The 27,979-nt window shown below is 50.6% G+C and overlaps 1 protein-coding gene across 1 annotated transcript; it reads left to right on the forward strand.

Moving 5' to 3' along the window:
• Positions 1–8,346: 8,346 nt before the first annotated feature.
• Positions 8,347–27,923, forward strand: CD4 (CD4 molecule; the record flags this gene model as incomplete). Its single annotated transcript, XM_080704973.1, is given in 12 exon segments — positions 8,347–8,356; positions 11,954–12,047; positions 13,587–13,801; positions 13,907–14,071; positions 16,327–16,485; positions 16,966–17,196; positions 20,194–20,382; positions 20,385–20,732; positions 22,029–22,229; positions 23,700–23,824; positions 24,138–24,205; positions 27,617–27,923. Coding segments are annotated over 12 exon segments (2,112 nt in total).
• Positions 27,924–27,979: the final 56 nt, after the last annotated feature.

The following is a 27,979-nucleotide window of genomic DNA, read 5'->3' on the forward strand; positions in this document are numbered from 1 at the left end:
GGCTGGGGGTAGCCAGGCATGGTGGTACACTCTTGTAATCCCAGTACTTGGGAGGCTGAGACAGGAGGACCACAAGTTTTCAGCCAGCCTCAGCTACTTAGTGAGGCCTTTTGCAATTTAGTGAGACCCTGTTTCTTTTCCTTTACTTCTTTCTTTCTTTCTTTCTTTCTTTCTTTCTTTCTTTCTTTCTTTCTTTTTTTTTTTTTTTGTGGTGGTACTGAGTGTGGAACCCAGAGGCTTTCTACCTCCTGGCTATACTCCCAGACCCATTTTTTTTTTTTTTACATTTGGAAACAGGGTCTCACTAAGTTGCTGAGAGCCTCACTAAGCAGCTGAGGCTGGCTTCGAACCCGAGCGATCCTCCTGTCTCAGCCTCCCAAGTGCGGGATCCTGTTTCAAATGAAGAATAAAACATAGAGAAGTGGATGCCCTTAGGTTCAATCCCCAGTACCACAAAAAAAGAAAAGGAAAGAAAAACAATGGGGTTGGGTGGGGCAGGGTGGCTGACAGTTTCTCCAGAGCTGCAGGTGTGAGCTGGGGACATCCAGGCTGGCTCTGGGTGCCACCTCTAACCTCCCATTGGGGGCGGGGAGGGCCAGGACCTCTGAGAGTTGCAGAAAGTGGCCTTGGAGCATGAGTGAATTTGGCTAGGTGGAGGCAGGGCTTCCTTCCTAGACTCTTTCTCAGGGAACAGCTCCTGCCAACCCCTTCCCGCTCTCACCTCCAAACCCAGCCCAGCGCCCTTGCCCAGGGCGTCAGTGCAGCTGCAGAAGGTTCCAGTAAGGAGGCCACCGCAGGGCTGCACCTGGCCCCCCACTTCCGGCCCCACCGCTGCCCTACTCCCCCAAAAACCTGGTCTCCAGTTCTCTGTCCGTCTGTAGCCTCCCAGGGTGCTGGGGTCCCTCTGCTCCCCACCCCCTTGCCTCCCCCTTTGGCCTCCTCCCCCTCCTCCTCTGGAAACCCTGACGCTCATGCCTACTCTCATGTGATGGGAAAAAGAGCTTAACTTCAGGTTTTTTCTTTGCAAAACAAAAATAGCAATACTAACCAAAAAGCTTTCCTAGGCCAAATAAATAAATAAATAAATATTTAAAAATGCACGTGAAAGTATTTTTTATTTACTTATTTATTTTGTGGTGCTGTAGATGGAACCAAGGGGCATTCTACCTTTGAGCTATACCCCCAGCCCTTTTTCTTTTCTCTTTTCTTTCCTTTCCTTTTTTTTTTTGGTGGTTTGGGAGTGGAACCCAGGGGCTTTCTACCTCCGGGCTATACTCCCAGACCTATTTTGTATTTTATTTGGAAATAGGGTCTCACTAAGTTGCTGAAAGCCTGAAAGTAGCTGAGGCTGGTTTCGAACCTGTGTGATCCTCCTGTCTCAGCCTCCCCAAGCACGGGGATTACAAGCCTGTGCCACCACGCCCACCTTGAAAGTACTTTTTATTTATTGGTACTGGAGATTAAACCCAGAGCCATTCTACTTTCGAGCTATACTCCCAGTCCTATTTTATTTAATTAATTAATTTATTTTTTTCAGTATCAGGGATTAAACCCAGGGGCATTCTTCCTCCAAGTTACACCCCCAGCCTTATTTTTTATCCTTTATTTTGAAACACAGTCTCATTGAGTTGCAGAGGGCCTCACTAAGTAGCTGAGGCCGGCCACGAACCTCCAATCCTCCTGTCTCAGCCTCCCAAGTACTGGGATTACAAGTGTGAGCCACTATATCCGGCTTCCCAGTCCTATTTTATTTGAAAACAGGGTCTCACTAAATTGCAGAGTACCTTAGGAGGTGGCTGAGGCTGGCCGCGAACCTACAATCCTCTTGTCTCGGTCTCCCAAGTACTGGGATTACAGGCTTGCACCACCACGCCGCAGAGGCCCACCCAGCCCAGAGGTTGCAAACCGGTGGCCCTGGGAACATTTTGTTTGATCTAGTCAGTGTTGTGACAAAGTAAATTCATTGCCAGCTGAGGCTGTCTGCGAACCTCGATCCTCCTGTCTCGGCCTCCCGAGTGCTGGGATTACAAGCGTGCGCCACCATGCCCGGCTTCTCTCTTCCTCTTTTCTTTTCCTCCTTGGCAGGCCTGAGGGGGAAGCAGCTTCTCAGACCTGTTCACTCCCGGGCATTCATCTGCACAGGCCGCAGAGGCCCACCCAGCCCAGAGGTTGCCAAAAAAAGAAAAGAGAAAAAAGAAAAAGAATAGCAAACTTGTTATAAACAATAGGAGTGTTATAAACAACAGGACTGAGGTAAACTAAAGGGTACCCGCTTCGTAAGTGCTGCTGCTGTCCGCAGAGGTGGTTGATTTGGTACCATGATACCAACTCAAAGTTGCCAGCTCTAGCCAAAATCTGGAGAAAAAGGGTAAGACCAAACACGGGCTGTGCGTTCAAGCGATCCTCCAGCCTCATCCCCTCCCCGCCGGGGTAGGAAGGACAATAGACACGTTTTCTGCGACTGGCTGTATTTTGAGGTTTCTTTCTTTTGCAGCTGAACCCAGGCGTGTGGCGGGTGCTTACAATCCACTTCTCTCTGTTGAAATAAGGCTCCTTTGTGATAAAATCTCCTCGTTCTCTGCCCTTCTTCCTTTGTAGCGCTTGTTCCTCGTAATGAAATCATTGTTGTTCAGCGTTTCTGCCGGTGGCCAGAGTTCTTGCGACCAAATCTGCCATATTCCACACTACAGACTGCCTCGGGCTGGGAGACAGAACACTTGTTGAATATGTGAAGGAATGGACAGACTTGGAGGAGAGCAGGGATCAAACGTCAATGCTTGCCGGAGCCTGCTAGATAAGGCGGATGAAGAAAGCAGCCTGGTTGTAAGCTGGGGAACAGGTGTATGCACCCCAAATTTCATGAAGGCCCGCAGGCTGGGCATGGTGGTGCATACCTGTAATTCCGGTACTTGGGAGGCCGAGTCAGAAAAATTTCAGATTTGTGGCCAGTCTCCGCAACTTAGACCCTCAAGCAATTTAGCGAGGCTCTCTTTCAAAATAAAAAGCCAGCAGGGCCTGGTGGTGCACACTTGTAATCCCAGCATTCGGGAGGCTGAGACAGGAGGATCACAGTTCACTGACAGCCTCAGCTACTTAGTGAGGCCCTTTGCAACCTAGTGAGACCCTGTTTCAAAATAAAGAATAAAGCCGGGCGTGGTGGCGCACGCTTGTAATCCCCGCTCTTGGGAGGCAGAGACAGGAGGAGTGCGCAGGTTTGAAGCCAGCCGCTCTGGCTTAAGAGACCCTATTTCCAAAAATAAAAAAAGTATAAAATAGAGCCGGGCGTGGTGGTGCACGCTTGTAATCCCTGCGCTTGGGAGGCTGAGACAGGAGGATCACACAGGTTCCAAGCCAGCCTCAGCTACTTAGTGAGGCTCTCAGCAACTTAGTGAGATACTGTTTCCAAATAAAGTATAAAATAGGTCTGGGAGTATAGCCCGGAGGTAGAAAGCCTCTGGGTTCCACCTCCAGTACCACCAAAAAAAAAAAAAAAAAGTTTAAAATAGGTCTGGGAGTGTAGTCCAGAGGTAGAAGGGCTTCCAGGAACCCCAGTACCACCAAAAAAAAAAAAAAAAAAAAAAAAGAATAAAAATAGGGCTGGGGTTGTAGCTCGGAGGTAGAATGCCTCTGGGTTCCATCCTTGGTACCGCAAAAATAAATAAATAAATAAATAAATAAATAAATAAGAAAAAAAATAAAAAGCAAAACAGAGCTGGGGTGTAGCTCAGATGTAGAATGTCTCTGAGTTCCTTCCCCAGGAACAACAACAACAACATATGATCTAGCTCTGTGGTTCTCAAAGTCCAAGTGTGGCCTAGAGACCTGGGGGCTCTGAAACCTTTCAGGGATCTTCAGGGCCAAACTAATTTTTCATAAAAACGTCCGGATGTTCTTTGGCTTTGTCATTATATTGACATCTCAGTAATGGTGCCAAAGTCAGCTCATGAAACTGCTGTCTTAGCACAAAAAACAAGGCGGTGACACAAACCCTCCCCTAGTCTGTCACCGCCAGGCACTTGCAGTAAATAAGGGGGGAAAAAAATTGAATGCCAGCCGGGCGTGGTGGCGCACGCTTGTAATCCCCGCGCTTGGGAGGCGGAGACAGGAGGATCGCGCGGGTTCGAAGCCAGCCCCGCCCGCTGGCTTAGGAGACCCTGTTTCCAAATAAAAAAAGTATAAAAAATAGGTCTGGGAGTGTAGCCTGGAGGTAGAAGGGCTTCCAGGAACCCCAGTACCACCAAAAAAAAAAAAAAAAAAAAAAAATTGAATGCCAATTTTGCTGCAGAATGCCCGGGATGAAGCAGTAAATATTAAATGTATTAGGAAAGGGAGACAGCATGCAGCCCTTTTTGCAAATGGAGCGCCACGGCTGTCTCTAGTAGAAGGCAGCCCGCTTTCTACTTGAATGAATTGAATTGTCAGTGTTAGGAGCTGGCCTGGCTTTTTTTTTTTTTTTTTTTTTTTAAGTACTGGGGATGGAACCCAGGGGCATTATACATCTGAGCTACATCCCCAGCTCTATTTTTATTCTTTATTTTGAAACAGGGTCTCACTGAGTTGCAAAGGGCCTAGCTAAGTAGCTGAGGCTGGCTTCAAACCTGTGTGATCCTCCTGTCTCAGCCTCCTGAATGCTGGGATTATAAGTGTGCGCCACCACGCCCGGCTTTGGCCCGGCCATTTGGTGAGAGCGTTGGAGAACAGCCAGCTCCCACGCCTCTCCCTTTTCCCCCCAAGCCCTACCTGGTCTGGCCATATCATTGACGCACACTGTATCTTGTCCCCTACCGAGGAGGTGCTGAGGCTATGAACGCCAGTCTGAGTCTGCTTAAATTTTTCCCATGACTTGGGCATTTTCACTTTGACCTCACAAGGGGGGAAGGGGGAGGACCCCGGGCCCAGGGATGATGCTGGGGGCTGGCCCCAACCTGGGGTGTGGAGAAGCCTCGCTTGCAGGCTTCCTGTCTCTTCATCTAGGTTCCTCTCAACAGAAGTCACAAAGCCCTCTCCCCAGTGGGCTCCTGGCTGCAGAGCTCCCAGCCTCTCTGTGGACACACTGGGGCGGGAAGCAGAGGGGAAGAAAGACAGGCGCAGAGGTAAGAGGGGCTCACTCTGCTCCATTCCTTCCCAGGGAACCGGGAAAGGGAGGCGAACATGGCGGCGGATGCGCAGGGACTGCTGGACGCTCAGTTCTCTGCCCACGGCTCCGGCTACCTTCTCTTGCTTGTCCTTCAGAACTGGTCATAGGCAGGGGTCTCCCTGGGACCCATGAGCTTCAAGAGGCTGGGCACTAGGCCATATACCTACCTCCCTGCATCCCACCTGACACGGCTCAGGGCCCAGAGCAGGGATGCTCCGCAGAGACCGGTGCCCGGAATCAAGAGCGGAGAGGGACAACCATTAAAATGTGCCACCGAAAAGCCTTCCTGTGTCATTTCATAGGCTGTACCATCAATGTCGCCTCTCTTACAGCTTTTGTGTTTGTGTGTATTTTAAATTGTTCTCTAATTTTGCTAGGATTACAAGCACGCGCCACCACGCCCAGCTTACCCTTTTTATTTTGAAACTCGCCGAGCCTGGCCAGGAACCTGAGATCCTCCTGTCTCGGCCTCCCAAGTACTGGGATTACAAGCGTGGGCCACTGTGCTGGGCTAAAGGTTCCAGTTCTTAAAAATTCCAAGATTCCTCTCTGAGTGCGGTAACTTCATGATAGACATTGATAGTACAAGACTCGGAAAAGAACCAGTGGGGGGAGATCACCTTTATTTTATGGTGTGTGTGTGTGTGTGTGTGTCTATGTGTGTGTAGCTGGGGATTGGACCCAGGGGCATTCTATCTCCAAGCTACAAACCCAGCCCAATTTTTTTATACTTTATTTTGAAGCAGGGTCTCACTGAGCTGCAAAGGGCCTCACTAAGTAGCTGAGGCTGGCCACAAGCCCGGATCCTTCTGTCTCAGCCTTCTAAGTACTGGGGTTACAAGCGTGCGCCACCCTGCTCGGCTTATTTTATGTTTTGACAATTTCTTCTGCTGTGTCAGGCTCTGTAGGCTGATACAAAATGGCTACCCTGAACACAAGACCAGAGCGCTCCCCAGGATGGGCTCACAGACATTTAGGAGGTGGCTTATCCATTTCTCTCTAGTCTAGTTTGTTTGTTTGTTTGTTTGTTTGTTTGTTTGTTTGTGGTACTGGGGATGGAACCCAGGAGATTCTACCTTGAGCTACACCCATAGCCCTATTTTTTATTCTTCATTTTGAAACAGGGTCTCACTGAGTTGCAAAGGGCCTAAGTAGTAGCTGAGGCTGTCCTCAGACCCAGATTCTCCTGTCTCAGCCTCCCAAATGCTGGGATTACAAGTGTGTGCCACCACGCCCGGCTTCTAGTCTACTTTTAAATGACACTCCCCTTCAAGCTGTTCTAGGCAGAGCCTCGAAGCCGACTCGGGCCCTCCCCTGGCTGTAACATCCAGGTCCCCCTGAGAAGGGGCTGGTGGCCGAGGGTTTCTGCACCTGCACGTGTAGACACTCAGTAATTATTTGTTGGGCGAAGTAACTTTGAGGAGGGCGGGAAATGGACACCCGGGTGCAGGAGCAGTTTGACTGGTAGGGGTCTGGGTTTGCAAGGTTTGAGGAGGTCTTCTTTTGGGGGATGAGGGCAGGAGGACGGGCTCGGTGCTCCCCATGTGGCTCTTGCGGCAAAGGAGAGGGTGGTGGAGGTTGCAGCCTCGGAACCACAGGGGCCCTGGGGGCGACCCACCTAGGAAGTCTGGAGGAAGGTGGTAGACTGGCGATGGGTGCTGTGGGGGGGCATCCCGCAGCTGGGCTTGAGTGGGCTGACTGGGGGCTCTGGGGGGCAAGATAAAAGTGCCTGTGGGACCACAGACTGTCACTGTGGTGGGGCTGTGCCCTCTTCCGCCCCCCAGCCTCCTCCTCATCCCGGGGGCAAGAGCAGCAGAAACCTCAGGTGCCCTGGGAGATGTTCCTGTCGCTATTCCACCACACCCCAGTCTTGGTCCCCTTTGTCTCTCTTTGGGTCTCCTGATCTGGCCTTCTAGAATCTAGAATGTCTTCTCCTTTTTTTTTTTTTTTTTTTTTTTTTTTTTTTTTGGTACTGCAAATTGCATGCAGGAGCATTCTACCTCAAAACTACCTCCCCAGTCCTTTTTTCAATTTTTTTGTTTTTTAAAAATTTTTTTTGTTTTGAAACAGTGTCTTAAGTTGCTGAGACTGGCCTTGAGCCTTCGATCCTCCTATCTCAGCCTCCCAAGTACTGGTGTTGAAGACTTGCACCACCACGCCTGGCAAGAATTCCTTTATTTCTTTGTCTCGCCTCTACTTTTTTTTTGTGTGTGTGTGTGTGTGTGTGTGATACTGGGGATGGAATCCAGGGACATTCTACCTCTGAGCTACACCCCAGCCCTATTTTTAAGTCTTTTTAATTTTTTTTGTGGTACTGGGGTTCCTAGAAGCCCTTCTACCTCGAGGCTACACTCCCAGACCTATTTTTTATATTTTTGTTTGGAAACAGGGTCTCTTAAACTAGCGTGGCTGGCTTTGAACCTGCACCATCCTCCTGTCTCCGCCTCCCAAGCATGGGGATTACAATTTTTATTTTTTTAAAATGTTTTGGGGATGGAACCCAGGGGCATTCGACCTCTGAGCTACACCCCCTGACCTATTTTTTTATTCTTTATTTTGAAACAGGGTCTCACTAAGTTGTGGAGGGCCTCACTAAGTAGCTGAGACTGCGATCCTCCCGTCTCAGGAATGCTGGGATTACAAGTGTGTGCCATCATGCCAGCTTCTTTTATATATTTGAAATAGGGTTTCACTGAGTTGCAAAGGGCCTCATTAAGTAGCTGAGGCTGTCCGTGAACCCTGATCCTCAGGTCTCAGCCTCCTGAATGCTGGGATTACAAGCGTGCGCCACCATGCCCGGCTCTGTCCTCTACTGTTTCTGTGGGACCCTGAGCTTTGTGTTGGATGGTGGGTTCTATGGAGGGTGGCTGCTGCTTTAAGGAGCCATTCTGAGTCTCTCCTTTCCTCCCTTTTCCTTCCCCTTCTCCCTGGAGGCTTCTGTGTGCTTCTCAGGAGCTCTATCCACTTTTTTTTTCTCCCTGCAGTGTCCCTCCCGCCTGCAGCCATCTCCCTGGTCCACCCCTCAGCTGCTGGCCACGCTCTGCAGGCTCCCGTCAGATCAGCGCCTGTGGAAAGGCTGCTTGCCTGTTTACAGCACAGAAGGAACTGGATCTGAGTGGCAGCTGGAGAGGGGAAGGATGGGAAAGGAGAAGCAGGAGCAGCGGGCACTCCTGAGCGAGAAGAGATGAGGAGAGAGGTGGGGAGCCGCAATGGCCCCCGGTACAGGAGGTGCAGGGGGAGGTGGACGCCAGAGCCTGAGCCACAGGAAGAGCAGGTTCAGAAATGCACAGATGTGAGCAGCAGTGAGGCAAGATGTGAGAGAGAGAGAGAGAGAGAGAGAGAGAGAGAGAGAGAGAGAGAGAGAGAGAGAAAGGGAAGAGAGAGAGCGCGCAGGACCTCAGGAGACCAGCCAGCCTCCTAGCCTCTCCCAGGGGTGACGGTTCACAGGATGCTACTGTACTGTACCAAGGCAGAGCGCCTCGGGGGACGCTCAGGATGTGAGATTCAAAGGCCAGGTCTCTGAGGGGAAGCGGAAGCCCAGAACAACAAAGCAAGCTGTAGCTGGAAACCCACAGCCTCCGCCCAGCTGAACCCTGGGGGAGCTGGAGGAACAGGACACAAAATGGCTCCGAGTGATTAGAGAAGGGCCAAGGATGCCCCTGGTCTTCCTCAGCCACTTGAGGAAGCTGAATTTGGACCCCAGAGCAGGGGAGTCCCATATGGAGACTGCTCTGTCCCTTCTGATTCACCCCTGCTCGGCTGGGATGGGGGCAGTGAAAAGCTTTTGAAGTGTAAGGCTGCCCCCTCCTTTCCTGGAAGTCTCACGCCTAACTTTTTTTTTTTTTTTTTTTTTTTTTTGCGGGGTCTGGGGATGGAACCCAGGGGCATTCGACCTCCGAGCTATACCCCCTACCCTATTTTTAATTCTTTATTTTGAAACAGGGTCTCACTGAGTTGCGGAGGGCCTCACTTAGTAGTTGAGGCTGGCTGCGAACCGCGATTCTCCCGTCTCAGCCTCCCGAATGCTGGGATTACAAGCTTGCCCACCATGCCGGCTGGCATGCCCAACTTCTGCTTTTCCTAGTTTCCCAGTTTACACAAAATTTATCCTTAGCTGGGCAAGCATGGTGACTTATGCCTGTTATCCCAATACTAGGGAGGCTGAGACAGGACAATCAAAAGTTCAAGGCCAGGCTCAGCAACTTAGCGAGACTTTTTTCTTTTTTTCCAAAAAATAAAAAGGGGGCTGGGCTGGGCGTGGTGGCACACACTTGTAATCCCTGCGCTTGGGAGGCAGAGACAGGAGGATCACGCAGGTTCGAAGCCAGCCACACTGGCTTAAGAGACCCTGTTTCAAAAAAAAAAAAAAAAAAAGTATAAAATAGGTCTGGGAGTGTAGCCCGGTGGGAGAAGGGCTTCCAGGAACCCCAGTACCACCACCACAAAAAAAGAGGGGGCTGGGCATGGTGGTGCACACTTGTAATCCCAGTACTTGGGAAGCTGAGACAGGAGGATCATGGTTTGTGGACAGCCTCAGTTACTTAGTGAGGCCCTTTGCAACTCAGTGAGACTCTGTTTCAAAGTAAAGAATAAAAATAGGGCTGGGGGTGTAGCTTGGAGGTAGAATGCCCCGGCTTCCATCCTCAGTACTGCAAAAAGAAGGGGGGGGTTTGGCATGGTGGTACACGCTTGTAATCCTAGCACTTGAGAGCCTGAGACAGGAGGATCTCAGGTTCGTGGCCAGCCTCAGCTACTTAGTGAGGCCTTCCACAACTTAGTAAGACCCTGTTTCAAAATAGAGAATAAAAATAGGACTGGGGATGTAGCTCGGAGGTAGAATGTCCCTGGATTTCATTCCCAGTATCACAAAAAAAATAAGTAAATATAAAAAGGGTTGGAGATGTAACCTGGAGATGGAATGCCCCTGAGTTCAATTCTCAGTACCAAAAGTAAATAAATAGAATAAAATAGGGCTGGGGAAGCCAGGCGTGGTGGCACACTTCTGTAATTCCTATATTGGGAGGCTGAGACAGGAGGATCATTAGTTCGAGACCATCCTCAGCAGTTTAGTGAGCCTCTCAGCAACCTAGTGAGACCCTATATCAAGAATAAAATATTTTTTAAAAAGGCCAGAGGTGTAGTTTGGATATAGAATGCCTCTGGGTTCAAGTCCTAATAAGACACACACACACACACACACACACACACACACACACACACACACATTAGGACTGGGGTTGTAGCTCAGAGGTAGAATGCCCTAGGTTAATTACTCAGTACCAAAAAAAAAAAAAAAAGATCTATTATATCTATCTGTCTGTCTGCCTGTCTATCTGTCTATCTATCTATGGCTTGTACAAGCTCACTCTTTCTTTCTTTCCTCTTTTTTTTTTTTTTGTGGTATTGGAATTGAACCCAGAGTCATTCTACCTCCAAGCTATACCTATAGCCTTTTTTATGTTTTGTTATGAAGCTGGATCTCCCTAGGATGCTGAGACCCTCACTAAATTGCTGAGGTTAGCTTTGAACCTGCAATCCTCCTATTTCAACCTTCCAAGTATTGGGATTACAGGTGTGCGCCACCACACCGGCTCATAAACGCTGTTTCTGAGACTAGGGATGTATCTCAGTGGTAGAGTATTTGCCCGGCATGCCTGAGATTCTGAATTCAGTCCCCAGCACCACTCAAAAATAAATACATAAATAAAGACATAAATAGCCAGGCGTGGTGGCACACGCTTGTAATCCCCACGCTTGGGAGGCGGAGACAGGAGGATCGTGCAGGTTCGAAGCCAGATGTGCTGGCTTGGGAGACCTGTTTCAAATTTAAAAAAATATAAAAATAGGTCTGGGAGTGTAGCCCAGAGGTAGAAGGGCTTCCAGGAACCCCAGTACCACCAAAAAAAAAAAAAAAAGAGAGACATAAATAAGTCTTAGTTGGGCATGGTTTTACACACCTGTAATCCCAGTACTTGGGAGGCTGGGATAGGAGGATCACAGGTAGGCGATCAGGCTCGGCACTGAGGCCCTCCAGAAGTTAGTCAGAAACTTTCAAAACCAAAAATAAGCCAGGCGTAGTGGCGCACGCTTGTAATCCCAGCATTTGGGAGGCTGAGACAGGAGGATCGCAGTTTGCGGCCAGCCTCAGCTACTTAGTGAGGCCCTTTGCAACTCAGTGAGACCCTGTTTCAAAATAAAGAAGAAAAATAGGGCAGGGAATGTGGCTCAGAGGTCGAATACCCCTGGGTTCTCTCCCCAGCCCCGGAAGAAAGAAAGAAAGAAAGAAAGAAAGAGAGAGAGAGAGAGAGAGAGAGAGAGAGAGAGAGAAAGAAAGAAAGAGAGAAGGAGGGAGGGAGGGAGGGAGGGAGGGAGGGAAGGAGGAAGGAAGGAAGGAAGGAAGGAAGGAAGGAGGAGGGAGGGAGGAAAAAAGAAAGAAAACAAAATAGGGCTGGGGATTTAGCTAGGAGGTAGAATTCTCCTAGGTTTAATCTCCAGTATCACACACACACACACACACACACACACACATGCACACACACACACACCACAAATTGTTATGACTTGGCCCCATTCAGACCTGAGCCGGGTGTGTACACACAGTTCGATGACCCATTATTTATTTATTCTTTTTTTTTTCTCCTCTTGTGGTGCTAGGGATGGAACCAGGGCCTCACGCGCTGGGCAAGTGCTCTACCACTGAGCTACCCCCCGGCCCCCGGCCCTCAGTGACCTATTTTAGGAATCCAATTGATGGGCTGAGTGCATGGAGGGCTATTGGCCGTTTCCCTCCTTCCATTCAGCTCTGTTCGGCTTAAGTTAATGGAACACATCTCCATGCTTCGGCTGGTGCGAGGCCTGCCGTGGATAAACAGCTGGCTGCCCAGACGCTCATCATCCTTGTGCTCAGCTGGTGGGGAAAAGGGGCGTCCAGGCCGTTACATCAGAAAGAGGGAGATGGAGCCGGGGGTGGTGGCGCACGCTTATAATCCCAGTGTTTGGGAGGCTGAGACAGGAGGATCACGGTTCACAGCCAGCCTCAGCTATTGAGTGAAGCCCTCTGCAACTCAGTGAGACTCTGTTTCAAAATAAAGAATAAAAAATAGGGCTGGGGGATAGCTCAGAGGTAGAATGCTGCTGGGTTCCATCCCCAATACTGCATAAGAAAAAGAAAGAAAGGGGGAGCAGGGTGTCAGCGGGGGATGGGGAGTTCAGAGTGGATTGGCTGCTGCGGAGCTCAGACAGCAAAGGTGACTCTAGGAGAAAAAGAGATGGGGTTTGGGAGAGAGAATAACCAGTCCAGTTGCAGATCTCACCGCCAGCTCTGGTGCAGATCCATGCTGACTTTCTGTCTGAGCGACTGCTTCTCAGAGGCTCACACCAGGCAGGCTTGGACTTGGGCATTGCTCCTGGCCGAAATTTTCCTTTTTTCTCAGTCACATCCAGCACCTGCCGAAGCTACTAGCCTGCCTGTTAAACATCTAGCCGGGCGTGGTGGGCACCCTTGTGATCCCAGCGCTTGGGAGGCTGAGACAGGAAGATCGCACAGGTTCGAAGCCAGCCTCAGCTACTGAGTGAGGCTTCCAGCAACTTAGTGAGACCCTGTTTCCAAATAAAGTATAAAAATAGGTCTGGGAATATAGACACACACACACACACACACACACACACACACACACAAACACACACACAAAAGCAAGAACTAGGTATGGTGGTGCAGGCCTGTAATCCTAGTATTTGGGAGACTGAAACAGGAAGACTGCAGGTTTGGGGCCAGCCTCAGCAATTTAGCGAGATCCTGTTTCAAAATAAAAATAAATAGGGCTGGGGGTGCAGCTCGGAGGTAGAATACCATGAACAACAACAATAACACAAACAAAATCACGGGGCTGTGGGTGTAGCTCAGAGGTAGAGCGCTCGAATAGCGTGCGCCGAGGCCCTGGGTTGCATCGCCAGCACTGTAATAAACAAATAAATAATAAATAAACCGCACCACAGACTTTTTCCCACCTCAGCGTGAGATAGGCTGCAGTCTCAGGTTGTTCAACGCTTGAAAGCTCAAGGACGTCTCTGCTTTTAATGGCACGTGGGCTGAAGCATCTTAGCTTTGAGCAAAGAGACAGGAGGCTCAATAAAATCCAAATAAGAACCGGTCGGCCTAAGTGCAGGGGACATTTGCAAACATATTGTCCATTTGGAAATTATAATATTAAGGCTGGGGGTGTAGAATGCCCCAGAGTTCAATCCTCAGCACCCACCCTCCAAGAAATGTATTTGACATCCATAGATAGGCGTGTGTGTGTGTGTGTGTGTGTGTGTGTGTGTGAGAAAGAGAGAGAGAGCTGTGATACTATATTCCAGCAGAGAAACTGTCATAGCTACCAACATCATCACCCAGTCTTAACTGGGGCGCCGCATTTTGTAGCCCGTACCTCGGTGTGTCTGCTTAAAGTGTGCAAGTCTGCTTCCCCGGGCTGGTTACAAGGGTCCTGAGGTCCCTGTGTGCCCCAAGTCCAGTGGACGCCAGCTCACTCATACTTATTATCTCCGTCATCCTGCCATTTCCACAGGCACAGGTCCCTCGTGACGCAGGCCCCGGCCCGCCCAGCAAGCACACCATGAACAGAGGACTCTCTTCTCAGCACCTGCTCCTGGTGCTGTCACTGGGTAAGCGCTCACACTTGGGGTCCTGGAGCAGACAGCGTGGAGATGGGGGCAGGGCAGAGGGGACAGTTGCAGCCCTGGGGCCTGACCTCTTTCTTTTCCACCCAGCACTACCCCCAGCGGTCACTCAGGAAAAGGAACTGGTGCTGGGCAAAGCTGGACATCAAGTGGAACTGCCCTGCAAGATTGAGGAACAGAAAAGCATGCCCTTCACCTGGAAACATGTGAACCACGTCAAGATTTTGGGCAATCAGAACCGAAGGTTGATCATGGGTAGGATGTCCCCAGCCCCATCCAGGAGGAAAACAAGCAAAAGATTGAACCTTCTGTGCTGAGACCCACTGCTAGTAAACCAGGCACCCCGAAGAGCTGGGGTTGACAGCAGCTCTGTAGCACTCCCATCTGGAATCTCCCTACTCCACATGCTGGCAAATGGGATTTTTAGTATGCTAATTTAAATATTTTAATATTCACAACCTTATTTTAGTGGGTATTAGAAAAAAAAACTATCAAGCCCAGTGTGTTGGTACTTACTTGTAATCCCAGTACTTGGGAGGCGGAGACAGGAGGATCACAGGTTCAAGGACAGCCTCAGCTGTTTAGTGAGACCCTCTGCAAGTGAGACCTTGCTTCAAAAAAAATAAAGAATAAAAAATAGAGTTGGGGATATAGCTGGGAGGTAGAATGCCCCTGGGTTCAAACCCCACTCCTGCCAAAAAAAAAAAAAAAGAAAGAATAAAAAATAGTGCTGGGGGTGTAGCTGGGAGGTAGAATGCCCCTGGGTTCCATCCCTAGTATCACACACGAAAATAAATATAAATAAATAAATAAATAAAATAGGTCAGGCATGGTGGCGCACACTTGTAATCCCAGCATTTGAGAGGCTGAGACAGGAGGATCGCAGTTCGCAGACAACCTCAGCTACTTAGTGAGGCCCTTTGCAACTCAGTGAGACCCTGTTTCAAAGAAAAGAATAAAAAACAGGGCTGGGGGTGTAGCTCAGAGGTAGAATGCCTCTAGGTTCTATCACCAGTACCACAAAAATAAAAAATAAAAATAAATAATAAAATATAAAAAATAGGACTGGAGGTGTAGCTCAAAGGTAGATGCCTCTGGGTTCAATACCCAGTACCACACACACACACACACACACACACACACACACACACACACACACGAAAAAAAGAATAAATAACTCTTAGTCTTTTCTCCAGGCCACATAGCAATCCACCACATAGCTAAACTATAACTTATTTAATCCATACTTTTTTGTTGAACATTTAGTTTTGCATGTGAATTTGTGATGTGTGTGTGTGTGTGTGTGTGTGTGTGTGTGTGTGTGTGTGTGTGTTACTGGAGATTGAACCCAGAGGCTGTCCGTGAACCGCAATCCTCCTGTCTCAGCCTCCCAAATGCAGGGATTACAAGTGTGCACCACCGCGCCCGGCTTGTTTTATTTTTGAAATGGGGTCTCACTCGGTTGATGATCATCTCACTACTTGCTGAGGCTTCCTCGGACCCGTGCTCCTCCTGTCTCAGCCTCCATTATAGAGATTGTAGGTGTGCACCGCCTTGCCTGGCCATGCATTTGTGATTCTGATAGATCTCACAGATTACCTTCCAGAGAAATTATATTGGTTTATACTCCTACTAATAATATGTAAGAGTTTGGGTAATTGCTTCATCTCTGAGTCTCAATGTGCCTTATCTGTACCATTACCTATTTCTTGGAATTATTGTGAAGAAAAAAATTTTTTTTGGTGCCAGGAATCAAACCTGGGGTCTTACGCATGCTCAGTAAGTGTTCAACCACTGAGCTATATCTCCAGCCTTTATTGTGAAGGTTACTGATGCCTACAATCCTATTTATTTATTTTTATTTTTGGTGGTATTGGATATTGAATCAAGGGACGTTCTACCTCCAAGTTATATCCCCAGCTCTATTTGTTATTCTTTTTTGGGTGTGTGGTAGTGGGAATGGAACCCAGGGGCATTGTACCTCCGAGCCATACCCCCAGCCCTATTTTTTAGCCTTTTTTATTTATTTATTCTTTTGCGGGTCTGGGGATGGAACCCAGGGGCACTTGACCTCCGAGCTACATCCCCTGCCCTATTTTTTATTCTTTATTTTGAAACCGGGTCTCACTGAGTTGCAGAGGGCCTCACTAAGTAGCTGAGGCTGGCCAAGAACCTGCTATTCCCTTATCTTAGCCTCCCAAGTACTGGGATTACAAGCATGTGCCACCATGCCTGGTTCCTATAAAGAGTTTTAAACATAGTAGCTGGTGTCTCCAAATAAGCGTATTATTTTACAGTATTTTGAATTAGTAAGATGTTGTCCCCTTCAGGGTAAATGAATAGGAAGGACCTCCTCTCCAGTCTGTGACCCTCAGATTAGGAGGGACGAATTTTACAGGAATTAGCAACTCAGACAAGAAATGTTGTGGGCACTGACAAGGGTGCCCTTCTCAAAGGGGGTGCCGGGTCATCAGGTGTCTCAGCCTCCTCCGTATGGCTTCTACCTGTAGGTACCTCCCAGCTGAAGAATCGTGCTGAGTCAAAACTATCCCAGTGGGATCAAGGATCCTTTCCCCTAATCATCAGAAACCTTGAGCTGGAAGACTCCGGGACCTACATCTGTGAAGTGAATAGCAGGAAAATGGAAGTGGAATTGCAGGTGTTCCGACGTAAGTGGCCTGGGGTTCAAACAGCGCCGTTCCCTCGCACCCCCTGCTCCCTCCTCCTGCCCGGCTCCGCAGGCCTGATCCCCTGGATGCCTCAGACTGGTCACCAGGGCTTCTCAAACCCTCCTCAGGCCTGTGGCCTGGCAAAGGAGGGAGAAAGGCCCAGAGAGAAGGAAAGAGTGAAGGAACCAAAGAAAGGAGGGAGTGAGACAGGGAAGCAAGGAAGAGGGGAAAAGGAGGAGGAGGAGAAGAGGAGGAGGAGGAGGAGGAGGAGGGAGAGGAGGAGGAGGAGGAGGGGGAGGAGGGAGAGGAGGAGGGGGGAGGAGGAGGGGGGGACCTTGCTTCATATTGGGAGGACAGCTGGGTGTTGGGAGAAAGACAGTGTTGGAGCAGGGAATGCTGGAGGGACGCTCTCGGTTTCCTCTCCTCTTCTCTCTGTGAGTTTGGCACATCTGTGACACAGGTGACTTGCTCTCTCCACAGTGACTGCCAACCCTGGTACTCACCTGCTGCAGGGACAGGGCCTGACCTTGACCTTGGAAAGCCCCTCCAACAGTAACCCCTCAGTGCAATTCAAGAGTCCAAGAAATAAAATTATCAATGGGGTCAAGGCCTCAGTGCCCAAGGTGGGGCTCCAGGAGGGTGGAACCTGGACATGCACCATCTCCCAGAACAAGAAGAAGCTGGTGTTGGACAAAAACATCCTGGTGCTGGGTAAGAGGTGTTCCTGCTCTCCCTGCAGGCTCCTCCCGGCTCGGGGGCTCCCAGGCTCCTCCTCAACTCTCTCTGCTCAGCCCTAGGATCTGCTGCTGGAGGGGGGGTGGGGGCTGGGTCCAGGCCCCTGCAGCTGGGGTCTGTCCTGAGGGCCACCTCTGTTCAGGAAGCTGATTACAGCTACCCCTAAGGTAGAGGACATGAGTGGCAAGGGCAACTCTTTTTTTCTTTCCTTTTTGGTACCGGGGATTGAGCCCAGGGACATTCTATCTCTGAGCTAGGCTATCCTCCCACCCCGCCCTTTTCATATTTTATTTTGAAACAGGGTCTTGCTAAGTTGCCGAGGCTGGTCTTGAACCTGTGATCCTTCTGTCTCAGCCTCCCAAGCACTAGGATTGTAGGTGTGCACCACCATGGCCAGCTAGAGCAGCTATTTGTTGTTGTTTTTGCCTTGGCTCCCCACTCCTACCCAGTTGGCAAATCCACTTGCTGGGGGGACGCTAACCCCAGCAAACCAGCCCAAATTACATTCTACGTAGCAGCTCTCTAATCCTGAGTTAGACACTGTAGGGAGACCAAGAGTCCAGAACACAGATCCTTCCTCTGAGCCTATCTGCAAGGTACTGGTGTAACCTGACAGTGCAGTGGGGTGGTTAGTGCACTGATTTTGACTTAAATCCTAACTCTGCCAAACCATGCGGCCTTGGATGGAGGAACTGGTTGCTGCAGATGCTACTGTTGCTAGAAGTTTCTCACATAAAATGACTCAAAACCTGGACTTGGTGGTACACCCTTGTGATCCCAGCATTTGGGAGTCTGAGACAGGAGGATCACGGTTTGCAGGGGGGTTTGTGGACAGCCTCAGCTACTGCTACTATTTAGTGAGGCCCTTTGCAACTCAGTGAGACCCTGTTTCAAAATAAAGAATAAAAAATAGGGCCGGGGGCGTAGCTCGGAGGTAGAATGCCCCTGGGTTCCATTACCAGTGCAAAAAAAAAAAAAAAAAAAAAAAAAAAAAAAAGACTCAGAGTCAGAACTGATTATTTATTTATTTATTTATTTATTTATTTATTTATTTATGGGGCACTGGGGATGGAACCCAGAGCATTCTACCTCCAAGCTATGCCCCCAGCCCTATTTTTTTTGTGTGTGTGTGGTACTGGGGTTCCTGGAAACCCTTCTAACTCCGGGCTACACTCTAGACCTATTTTATATTTTTTTATTTGGAAACAGGGTCTCTTAAACCAGCGAGGCTGGCTTCGAACCTGCGCAATCCTCCTGTCTCTGCCTCCCAAGTGCAGGGATTACAAGCGTGTGCCACCACGCCCAGCCTCCCAGCCCTATTTTTTATTCTTTACTTTTGAAACAGGGTCTCTCTGAGTTGCAAAGGGCCTCACGAAGTAGCTGAGGCTGGCCGCGAACCGCAATCCTCCTGTCTCAGCCTCCCCAGTGCTGGGATTACAAGGGTGCGCCACCACACCCGGCTCAGAAGCGATTACTTTAGAGAAAACTTATTATTACCACTGAAATATGGGGCGGTGGGAGAGGAGGCAGCTCAAATCTCCTGTCCTCCTGCAACCAGCACTTTTCTTTTATTGAAGGGTTTAAACAAAGCATCATAACAAATGATCCGACACAGGAGCCAGCAAATTTTCATGGATCATGTTAAAGAAAGACAGCAGAGCAGTCATGGGACAAGCTTAGAGGAAGGAGGGGTTGGACATTATGGGAGACGGAGAAGACATGGAAATCCACACTTGTGTCAATCCCATCAGGTCCCGTGGAAGTCTGTCGGCTTGCGGACAAATTCCACTCAGCTGATACTGTGTACTCAGCTGAGCAGGTCCGAGGTGTTAGTGTCGGTGTGCAGTTCTAAGATGGCTCCCAACACTTGGGCAAGGCTCTGAACCTCTATATTTTGGTTTCTTTCTGTAAAATGAGAAGGATGCCAACTCTTATAATGTCTTCTAGCATCACGGTGGGAATTAATATACCAAACACACTTGGGAGAGTGTCTGGCACATAGGAAGCCCTATTTGAGTGTTGGCTCTTATTCTGTGAACTGTGAAAAATCAAGCCCCTAGGAGCACGTATGGTGGTGTAGGCTTGTAATCCCAGCGCTTGAGAGGCTGAGACAGGAGGATCTCAGGGTGAAGGTCAGCTTTAGCAACCTACTGAGACCCTGTTTCAAATTAAAAAAAAAATAAATAAAGCCGGGCGTGGTGGCGCACGCTTGTAATCCCCGCGCTTGGGAGGCTGAGACAGGAGGATCGCGCAGGTTCGAAGCCAGCCACACGCGCTGGCTTAGGAGACCCTGTTTCCAAATAAAAATGTAAAAATAGGTCTGGGAGTGTAGCCCAGAGGTAGAAGGGCTTCCAGGAACCCCAGTACCACCAAAATAAATAATAATAATAATAATAATAATAATAATAATAATAATAATAGGGCTGGAGGTGTAGTTTGGAGGTAGAACGCACCTGAGTACAATTCCCAGTACCACAAAAAGGAAGAAAGAAAGCAAGCCGGGCATGGTGGCGCACACTTGCAATCCCAGCATTCGGAAGGCTGAGACCAGAGGACCGCGGTTGGCGGCCAGCCTCAGCTGTAGCAAGGCCCTTCGCAACTCAGTGAGACCTTGTTTCAGAAAAAAATAAAATGACAGAGGTAGAAGGGCTTCCAGGAACCCCAGTACCACCAAAAAATAAAATAAAATAAAATAAAATAATAAAACCTCCAAAAAAATTTAAAAAATAAATAAAATGACTAAAAAATAGGACTGAGGGTGTAGCTCGGAGATAGAATGCCCCTGGGTTCCATCCCCAGTACAAGAAAGAAAGAAAGAAAGAAAGAAAGAAAGAAAGAAAGAAAGAAAGAAAGAAAGAAAGAGTGGAAGGAAGGAAGGAAGGAAGGAAGGAAGGAAGGAAGGAAATGAACCTAGGAAGTGTGGGCTAAAGTGGTCTCTGTGCTCCAGCCATCCTGTGGCTGGGCTGCCCTAAGAAGACTTCTGGAGGCGGGGTGAGGCTGCTCCCTGCAGGACATGCTGGGATGGAGACATGGGACGGGAGGGAAGACTGCAGAGACAGGAAGGAGTACTGAAGCATCTGCCATGGCAACCTTGGTGTGCGGTCCCCTCCCATCTCTTTGCTGTCCTTCATCCTCCTGCCTCCCCCTCACCCAGGGTCACTCCCTTCCACCTCCAGGTTTTCAGGAGACCCCCGGCACTGTCTACAGGAAGGAGGGGGAGCAGGTAGAGTTCTCCTTCCCACTCAACATCCGAGATGAAGGCCTGAGTGGGGAGCTGAGGTGGCAGGCGGAGAGGGATCCTTCCTCCCAGTCCTGGGCCACCTTCTCCTTGAAGAACAAGAAGCTGTCTGTGGAGAAGGTCACCTTAGACCCCAAGCTCCGGATGGCTGAGGACCTCCCGCTCCGCTTCACCCTGCCCCAGGCACTGCCTCGCTACGCTGGTTCTGGAAACCTAACCCTAACTCTCGACCAAGGCAAACTGTATCGGGAAGTGAACCTGGTGGTGATGAGAGGTGAGGGGTCAGGGAAGGAGGCGCAGGGGCTGGCCCAGGTGCCCCTGAGGCCAGCCAGGGCCCCACAGAAGCTCCTAGGCCCTGCTTGCCTGGTTAAAGGGATCAAGGGCTTTCTGAGTTTGGGGTTGGTTTATTTGTTTGATCGATTTGGTTTTTTTTTTGTGTGTGTGTGTTGTTTTTTTTTTTTGCGAGTCTGGGGGTGGAACCCAGGGGCATTCGACCTCCGAGATACACTCCCTGCCCTATTTTTTTATTCTTTATTTTGAAACCGGGTCTCTCTGAGTTGCAAAGGGCCTCACTAAGTAGCTGAGGCTGTCCGCGAACCACGATCCTCCTGTCTCAGCCTCCCAAATACTGGGATTAAAAGCGTGCGCCACCACGCCCAGCTTGATTTGGGTTTTGATACTGGGGACTGAACCCAGGGCCTTGTACAGCGGCACGTGCTGTACCGCTGACTTCGACCCAGCCCTTGGGTATAGGTTTGTTTTTTTTTTTTTGGGTGGTGGTGGTGCAGGGGATTGAACCCAGGGACGTTCTATCTCCAGTCTACATCCCCAGCTCTATTTTACCTTTTATTTGGAAACAGAGTCTCACTAAGTTGTTGAGAGTGTCACTAAGTTGCTGGCCTTGAACCTGGAATCCTCCTGTCTCAGCCTCCCAAGTACTGGGATTACAAGTGCGTGCCACCACACCCAGCCCCAGGCTGGACTGAAAGTGGAATCCTTCTGCAAACCCATGAGCCAGCCTGGAAGTGGCCCCACTGAGAATCCCTAAGGGGCTTGCGCTAAGCCAGGGGTCAAGCTTTCCCTCTGGAAGACCTTAGCCTCTTGCCTACATTCCCCACCCACCAAGGGTCCTCTTTTCCTCTTTCTAATAAGGATAACAAAACCTGTTCTTTGTACCTAGTAATGATGAAAATATCAAGCTCAGTACTGAGTCTTCCATGTTCGTATCTCGTTAGCATCATCATAACGCCACAAAAGTAATGGCCGGCAGTTCAGAGTTCAGGACATGGAAAGCCCCATTCGAACTCTTCACGTCTTCATGCCCTGCTTACTGTCCGGGCTCAGGTTGCTAAGTAACTTGCCTGGGGACACACACGATATAGAGCTGGCTGGGATTAAAATCCAAGATCACAGGAACTATGTTTTCTCTCTTTTGATGGCATGGGAATGTGCTCTGAGAGAGGAAAGGCAGACACCATGCACAGGATCGTTTTGATCATTCCCATAGAGCTGGGGGGTGCCAGGAACCCAGACGGCCAGGCTCCAGGTCTCACCTCTCATTCCTCTGCAGCGACTCAGATTCAGAACACCCTCACCTGTGAGGTGACGGGACCCACCTCGCCCAAGATGATGCTGAGCTTGAAGCTGGAGAACCAGAAGGTCAATATCTCAAAGAGAGAGAAGCTGGTTCAGGTGCCGTACCCCGAGGCAGGGAGGTGGCAGTGTCTGCTGACTGACGGCGACCAGGTCTCACTGGATTCTACGGTGGAGGGTGAGGATGCAGAGTCCAAGCCCTAGCCCCAAGCCTCAGGCTCCCCAGCTGCGGGGCCTTGCCAGGGGCCAGCAGGGCTCACCCAGAGCCTCAGCCTCTCATGCCTCTGAGATGGAGGGATACACAGGTGATGGTCCGGAGACACAGAGGTGGGTTGGCCGCGGGCCTGGGCTCCAGGTTCTGAGTTCCCACCTCCCCGTGGTCTGGGACTGGGACCTCCTGACCAAGAGCTCCCCTTGGCTTCTCTCCAAACTCACCCAGACACACACACACACACACACACACACACACACACACACACACACACACAGAGTTTGGACCATGGCTTCCAATTATTCAGAGTGCCCCATAGTTACTTTATTTTTCTTGCTTTTCCTCCCTCCGTTCCTTCCTTCCTATCTTTCCCTCTCTCTCTCTTTCTTTTTGTTTTGCGGTACTAGGGATTGAGCCCAGGAGGCAATCTTCCTCCCAGCCACACCTCCAGCCCTATTTTACATTTATTTTGAAACAGGGTCTCACTAAATTGAGGGTCTCACTACTTGCTGAGGCTGTCCTCAAACCTGCCATCCTCCTGTCTCAACCTCCCAAGTACTGGGATGACCAGCGTGCACCACCACACCAGTCTTCTCTTTCTTTCCCTCCCCTCCTCTCTTCCTTCCTTCTTTCTTTCTTCTGGGGATTGAACCCAGAGTCACTTTATCTCTGAGCTTCACCCTCAGCCTTTTTATTTTTTATTTCATTTATTTATTTTATTTATTTATGTATTTATTTATTTATTTTGCGGGTCTGGGGATGGAACCCAGGGGCATTCAACCTCCAAGCCACACCCCCGTCGTATTTTTTATTCTTTATTTTGAAACAGGGTCTCACTAAGTTATGGAGGGCCTAAGTAGCTGAGGCTGTCTGCAAACCGTGATCCTCCAGTCTCAGCCTCCGAAATGCTGGGATTACAAGCGTGCACCACCACGCCTGGCTCTTTATTTATTTTTTTCGGTACTAGAGATGAAACTCAGGGGCATTCTACCTCCGAGCTACACCCCAAGACATACTTTTTATTCTTTATTTTGAAACAAGGTCTCACTAAATTGCAGAAGTCCTCACTAAGTAGCTGAGGCTGTCTGCGAACCACCATCCAGCCTCCCAAATGTTGGGATTACAAGCATCCACCGCCACACCTGGCTCAGCCCTTTTTATTTTTTATTTTGAAGCAGGATCTCTAAATTGCTGAGGCTGTCCTCAAATCTGGAATCCTCCTGGCTCCACCTCCCATATATTGGGATTGCAGGCATGCGCCACCGCGCCCGGCTGCATCTGGTAGTTTCTAAAGCATAAAATCCTTTCCCAGCTCTCTGCCTTCCAGCCCTGGTGGCCTCTGCGAGCCCTGAGCACCTGTTCCTCTCTCCCAGCCCTGCGTCTGCCCCCAGCGGGCCCCTGCCGGCAGTGTGCTGAGTGCTCCCCTCTCTTTTGCAGTTTTGTCCCCAGGGTTGAAGCAGGATCAGCCCCTGTTCCTGGCCGTGACCCTGGGGGGCACCTTCAGCCTCCTGCTTCTCACCGGGATCTGCATCTTCTGCTGTGTCAGGTGCCGACACCGACGGGTAAGCACACCCCCACCGTGCCCGCCGCCGCGCCCCCAAGCGCCTGAGGCTGGTATGAGGCTGTCCTGCATGGGCGACCTGCTTCGGTCAGTCCTCTCTGCCAGCCCACGAGTTCCCTCGCTGCACACCAGGCCCTGTCCCAGATCTCACACAGAGGGAGTCATCAGAAGGAGCTGAGAGTCTGTGCCAGGATCATGGCCTCAGCCGCTGTACCCCCTTCTCCTCTCCCAGCTCCCCCCACTCCCCCCTCCAAGGGGCACTTCCCTTCTGGAGGCCTGGGACCCTCACGACTCCTCTCCTTATCCCTGGACAGCGACAGGCAGAGCGGACATCCCAGATCAGGAGGCTCCTCAGTGAGAAGAAGACCTGCCAGTGCTCCCAGTAAGGGTCTGAGCAGGGGGCGGCGGAGGGCAGGGGAGGAAATAAAGAGGAGGGATTTGAGAAGAGAGAGAAGCGAGGTTGAGGAGGGGTGGAGGCCAAGAGAAGGTGGTAGGGAGGAGAGAGGGTAAAAAGGTCTGGTGGAGCCGGGTATGGGGGCACATGCTTGTAATGCCAGTACTTGGAGGCTGAGACAGAGGGATCACAGGTTTGTGGCTAGCCTGTTACTTAGTAAGGCCTCTGCAATTTAGCGAGACACTGTTTCACAATAAAGAATAAAAAAAATAGGGCTGAGGCTAGGGGTGTAGCTCAGTACTTGGGAGTTGAGACAGGAGGATTCCAGATTTAAGGACAGCTTCAGCAATTTAGGGAGACCCTGCTTCAAAATAAAAAATAAGCTGGGCATGGTGGCGCACGCTTGTAATCCCCGCGCTTGGGAGGCTGAGACAGGTGGATCATACAGGTTCGAAGCCAGCCTCAGCTACTTAGTGAGGCTCTCAGCAACTTAGTGAGACCCTATTTCCATATAAAATATAAAAATAGGCTGGGCATGGTGGCGCACGCTTGTAATCCCAGCATTTGGGAGGCTGAGACTGGAGGATCCCGGTTCGCAGACAGCCTCAGCTACTTAGTGAGGCCCTCTGCAACTCAGTGAGACCCTGTTGCAAAAGAAAGAATAATAAAAAATAGGGCAGGGGTGTAGCTCGGCGGTCAAATGCCCCTGGATTTCATCCCCAGACCCCCCCCCAAAAAAAAGAAGGAAAGAAAGAAAGAGAAGCTGGGCGTGGTGGTGCACGTTGAGACAGGAGGCTCACAGGTTCGAAGCCAGCCTCAGCAACTAATAGCGAGGCTCTCACCTCCTAGTGAGACCCTGTCTTCAAGTAAGAAATAAAATAGGGCTGGGGATGTAGCTCAGAGATAGAAGGCCTCTGGCTTCAATCTCCAGTACTAAAATAAATAAGTAAAAGGTCCAGTGGAGGAGGTGGGGGAAAGAGGCAGAAAATGAAGGGTGGAAGGAAAGGGGCAGCGAGCCTGGGGTATTGCTGGGTGGGCTTGTCCACCATGCCCAGAGACTATCCGTGTGCTTCAAGAGCAGAGTGGGGTCTGGAGCCATGGAGGTCCTAGAACACTAAGGGGTAATGTTAAGGTTAGACCTGCTCTCTTTATTCTTCTTCCAGCCGGCTGCAGAAGTCTCCGAGTTTCATTTGAGGCACAAAACACAGCCTCCCCAGCTGTCTGCCCTGTTTCCTGTTGGGCTCAGCCTGCAGACCAGATGAATGTAGCGGATCTCGGGCTCTTTCCCTTCACAACTAGCCGCTCTCTATCACACAGAGTCCTGCTCTCAACTTTCCAGAGGTTTAATCACACTGTTCTTTCCCCGTTCCTTTTCCCCCAAGCCCTGGTCCTTCTCTGATTACTTCTCCTGGGCCCTTTCTCCAGCTGCCCACGTGGATCCCAGGGCACCGAGCCGGGCCCACCCTGCTTGGCGTGGAAAGATGCAGCCCAGGACTGCCAGTTTGCTGGAGAGGATGCTGGGACCAAAGAGGCAGGGATTTGTTTAAGATCACACAGCTAGTCAAAGAGCAAAGCAGCCAGCGGGGTGTGGTGGCACACGCATGTAATCCCAGCACTGGGGAGGCTGAGATGGGAGGGTCACTGTTTGCAGACAGCCTTGGCTACTTAGGGGGCTGGGCATGGTGGCGCACGCTTGTGATCCCATTACTTGGGAGGCTGAGATGGAGTATCACAGTTCGTGGACAGCCTCAGCTACTTAGCAAGGCCCTTGGCAACTCAGTGAGACCCTGTTTCAAAATAAAGAATAAAAAATAGGGCTGGGGGATGTAGCTTGGAGGTAGAATGCCCCTGGGTTCCATCCCCTATACCACAAAAATAAATAAATAAATAAATAAATAAATAAATAAATAAATAAATAGCAAAGCAGCCCCTACAGCCTCCTGCTCTGCCCCTCACCCTGTGTTGGCTGGGTTCACGTGCTGACAGACACACAGACTGGTTCCCAGACACACACCCATGCAAACAGCCACACCCTTGTCCACAGACACAATTTCTTATCACTCAAAGCAGCATGTGTCAGGTTATAAACCAGTTTCACATTCTCCGTCTACTGCTCTTACAAAAACCCTACGAGGCCGGCAGTGACAGAACCAAGGTTTTCGTCCCCAGAAATGGAGCGGAGAGAGGCTTAGATGACCCCCCCGAAGCCACACAGCCAGGCCGCTGCTGCTTCTTCATGCAGAGACAAATACCACACAGAGCCCTGCGGTGGCTGCTCATAGACAGACACCGAGGAGCACAGCGCGCTGCTCACAGGGAGGACTCAACTCACAGAGTTCAGGAGCAGCGGGGAGGCCTCCCTGCCTAAAACCGGCCATCATGTGCTGGCCGGTGGAGCTGTGGCTGGATGACAAAGCCTTCAGTCTCTCAGTCAGAGCACAGGCCCTGCAGGAAAGAATGCCCAGCCAGGCACCTGTCATTTGCCCTGGGTAGAACCTTCTGGAAGGTGAGCTTTGCCGGGGGAGGGACAGAGAGCTGGCCTGGAGGTGACCCTCCGAGGGAGCCCCCTGAGAAAGGTGATAGTGCTGGGCCTCCGTCCTTCATCTTCCCCCAAACCCTTCAGGACCCTGGGAAATCAGGCTCACACTTCTCTCCCTGTTCTTGATCCGTTTTTCTCAGGTTCCGGCCTCCTGTGGGGGTCTCCCTTCTCTCCCAGCCCCCAGTTCCCTCAGTCTCCGCTTCTCTTCCTTCCTCCTTTCTTTCTAGCCTCTTCCAGAAAGACCACACAAGTGCTAGCAAGGACCCACTGCTTACTTGGTATTTGAGTCTACTCCCTGAGCTGCCAGGAAAAAAATACAATAAAATTAGTATAAAGAAGAGAATCTGTGTGTGATATATGGGGGGGGGGGTGAGAAGGAGGAAGAGCAGGAGAAGGAAGGAGACAGAGAGGAAGGAGGACACTTCTCTGGGGACCAGGGATCTTTGGGGTCAGATCCAGAGGAAAACGAAGTTTCCCTGGAGAGAGAAAAATTCCTTGGAGGCGGACTGCCCACATCCACGCCCCAGGAGCTCGGCTGTGTCCGCGGTGTGACTAAGACTGTAATCACATGCATGTGATGTGCGAGGGGGTCGATTTTTGCGGTTGTGTGTGCTTTCTTGGTGTGTCCATGTGCAGCTGGGAGAAGGGACTATGGGAAGCCATAATGTGTGTGTGCAAACTGTGTACCCCCAACATAAGTGTGTGTTTGTGTTCCAGGAGGAGGCAACAGTGCGCGTGTGTGCAAGCAGGAGCCCACATCCTCTTAGAGCCCTGCACACCCCCACCCCCACCTCCATGAGCAGCCTGGGCTTGCCTGGCCGGCCCCTCACTCTAACCAGCCTCCTCCGGGGCCCCTCTAGCTCTGCCCAAGGGGCACGGATGCCCACGGTGACACACGCCTCCTCCCCCCGAGCAGCGGGCTCCTCAGTGCCCAGCACCACCAGCTGCCTCCTCGGGCTCGGTGAAATCCGGCGGGGTGGGGGCAAGACACCCAAGCATCTCGCCCACCGGGCCCGCTCCCCGCCCTCCTCCTCAACCCTCCCTCCCGGCGCCTTCTTGCCCCTCCCCCTCCAAGTCACCGCCGTCCAGTTTCCCCGCCCTACCCTCGCCGCCCCCCACCCCAAAGCTGTCACTCAGTCCCCAAGCCCCGGCTCCCGGGCGGGATGACCCCGAGAGAGAGGGACCTGCAGGGGCCGGGAGGGGTCGCGGGCGCCCCTGCAGCG

This window comes from Muscardinus avellanarius (assembly GCF_963383645.1).
Source record: "Muscardinus avellanarius genome assembly, chromosome: 11".
Taxonomy (NCBI): Eukaryota; Metazoa; Chordata; class Mammalia; order Rodentia; family Gliridae; genus Muscardinus; species Muscardinus avellanarius.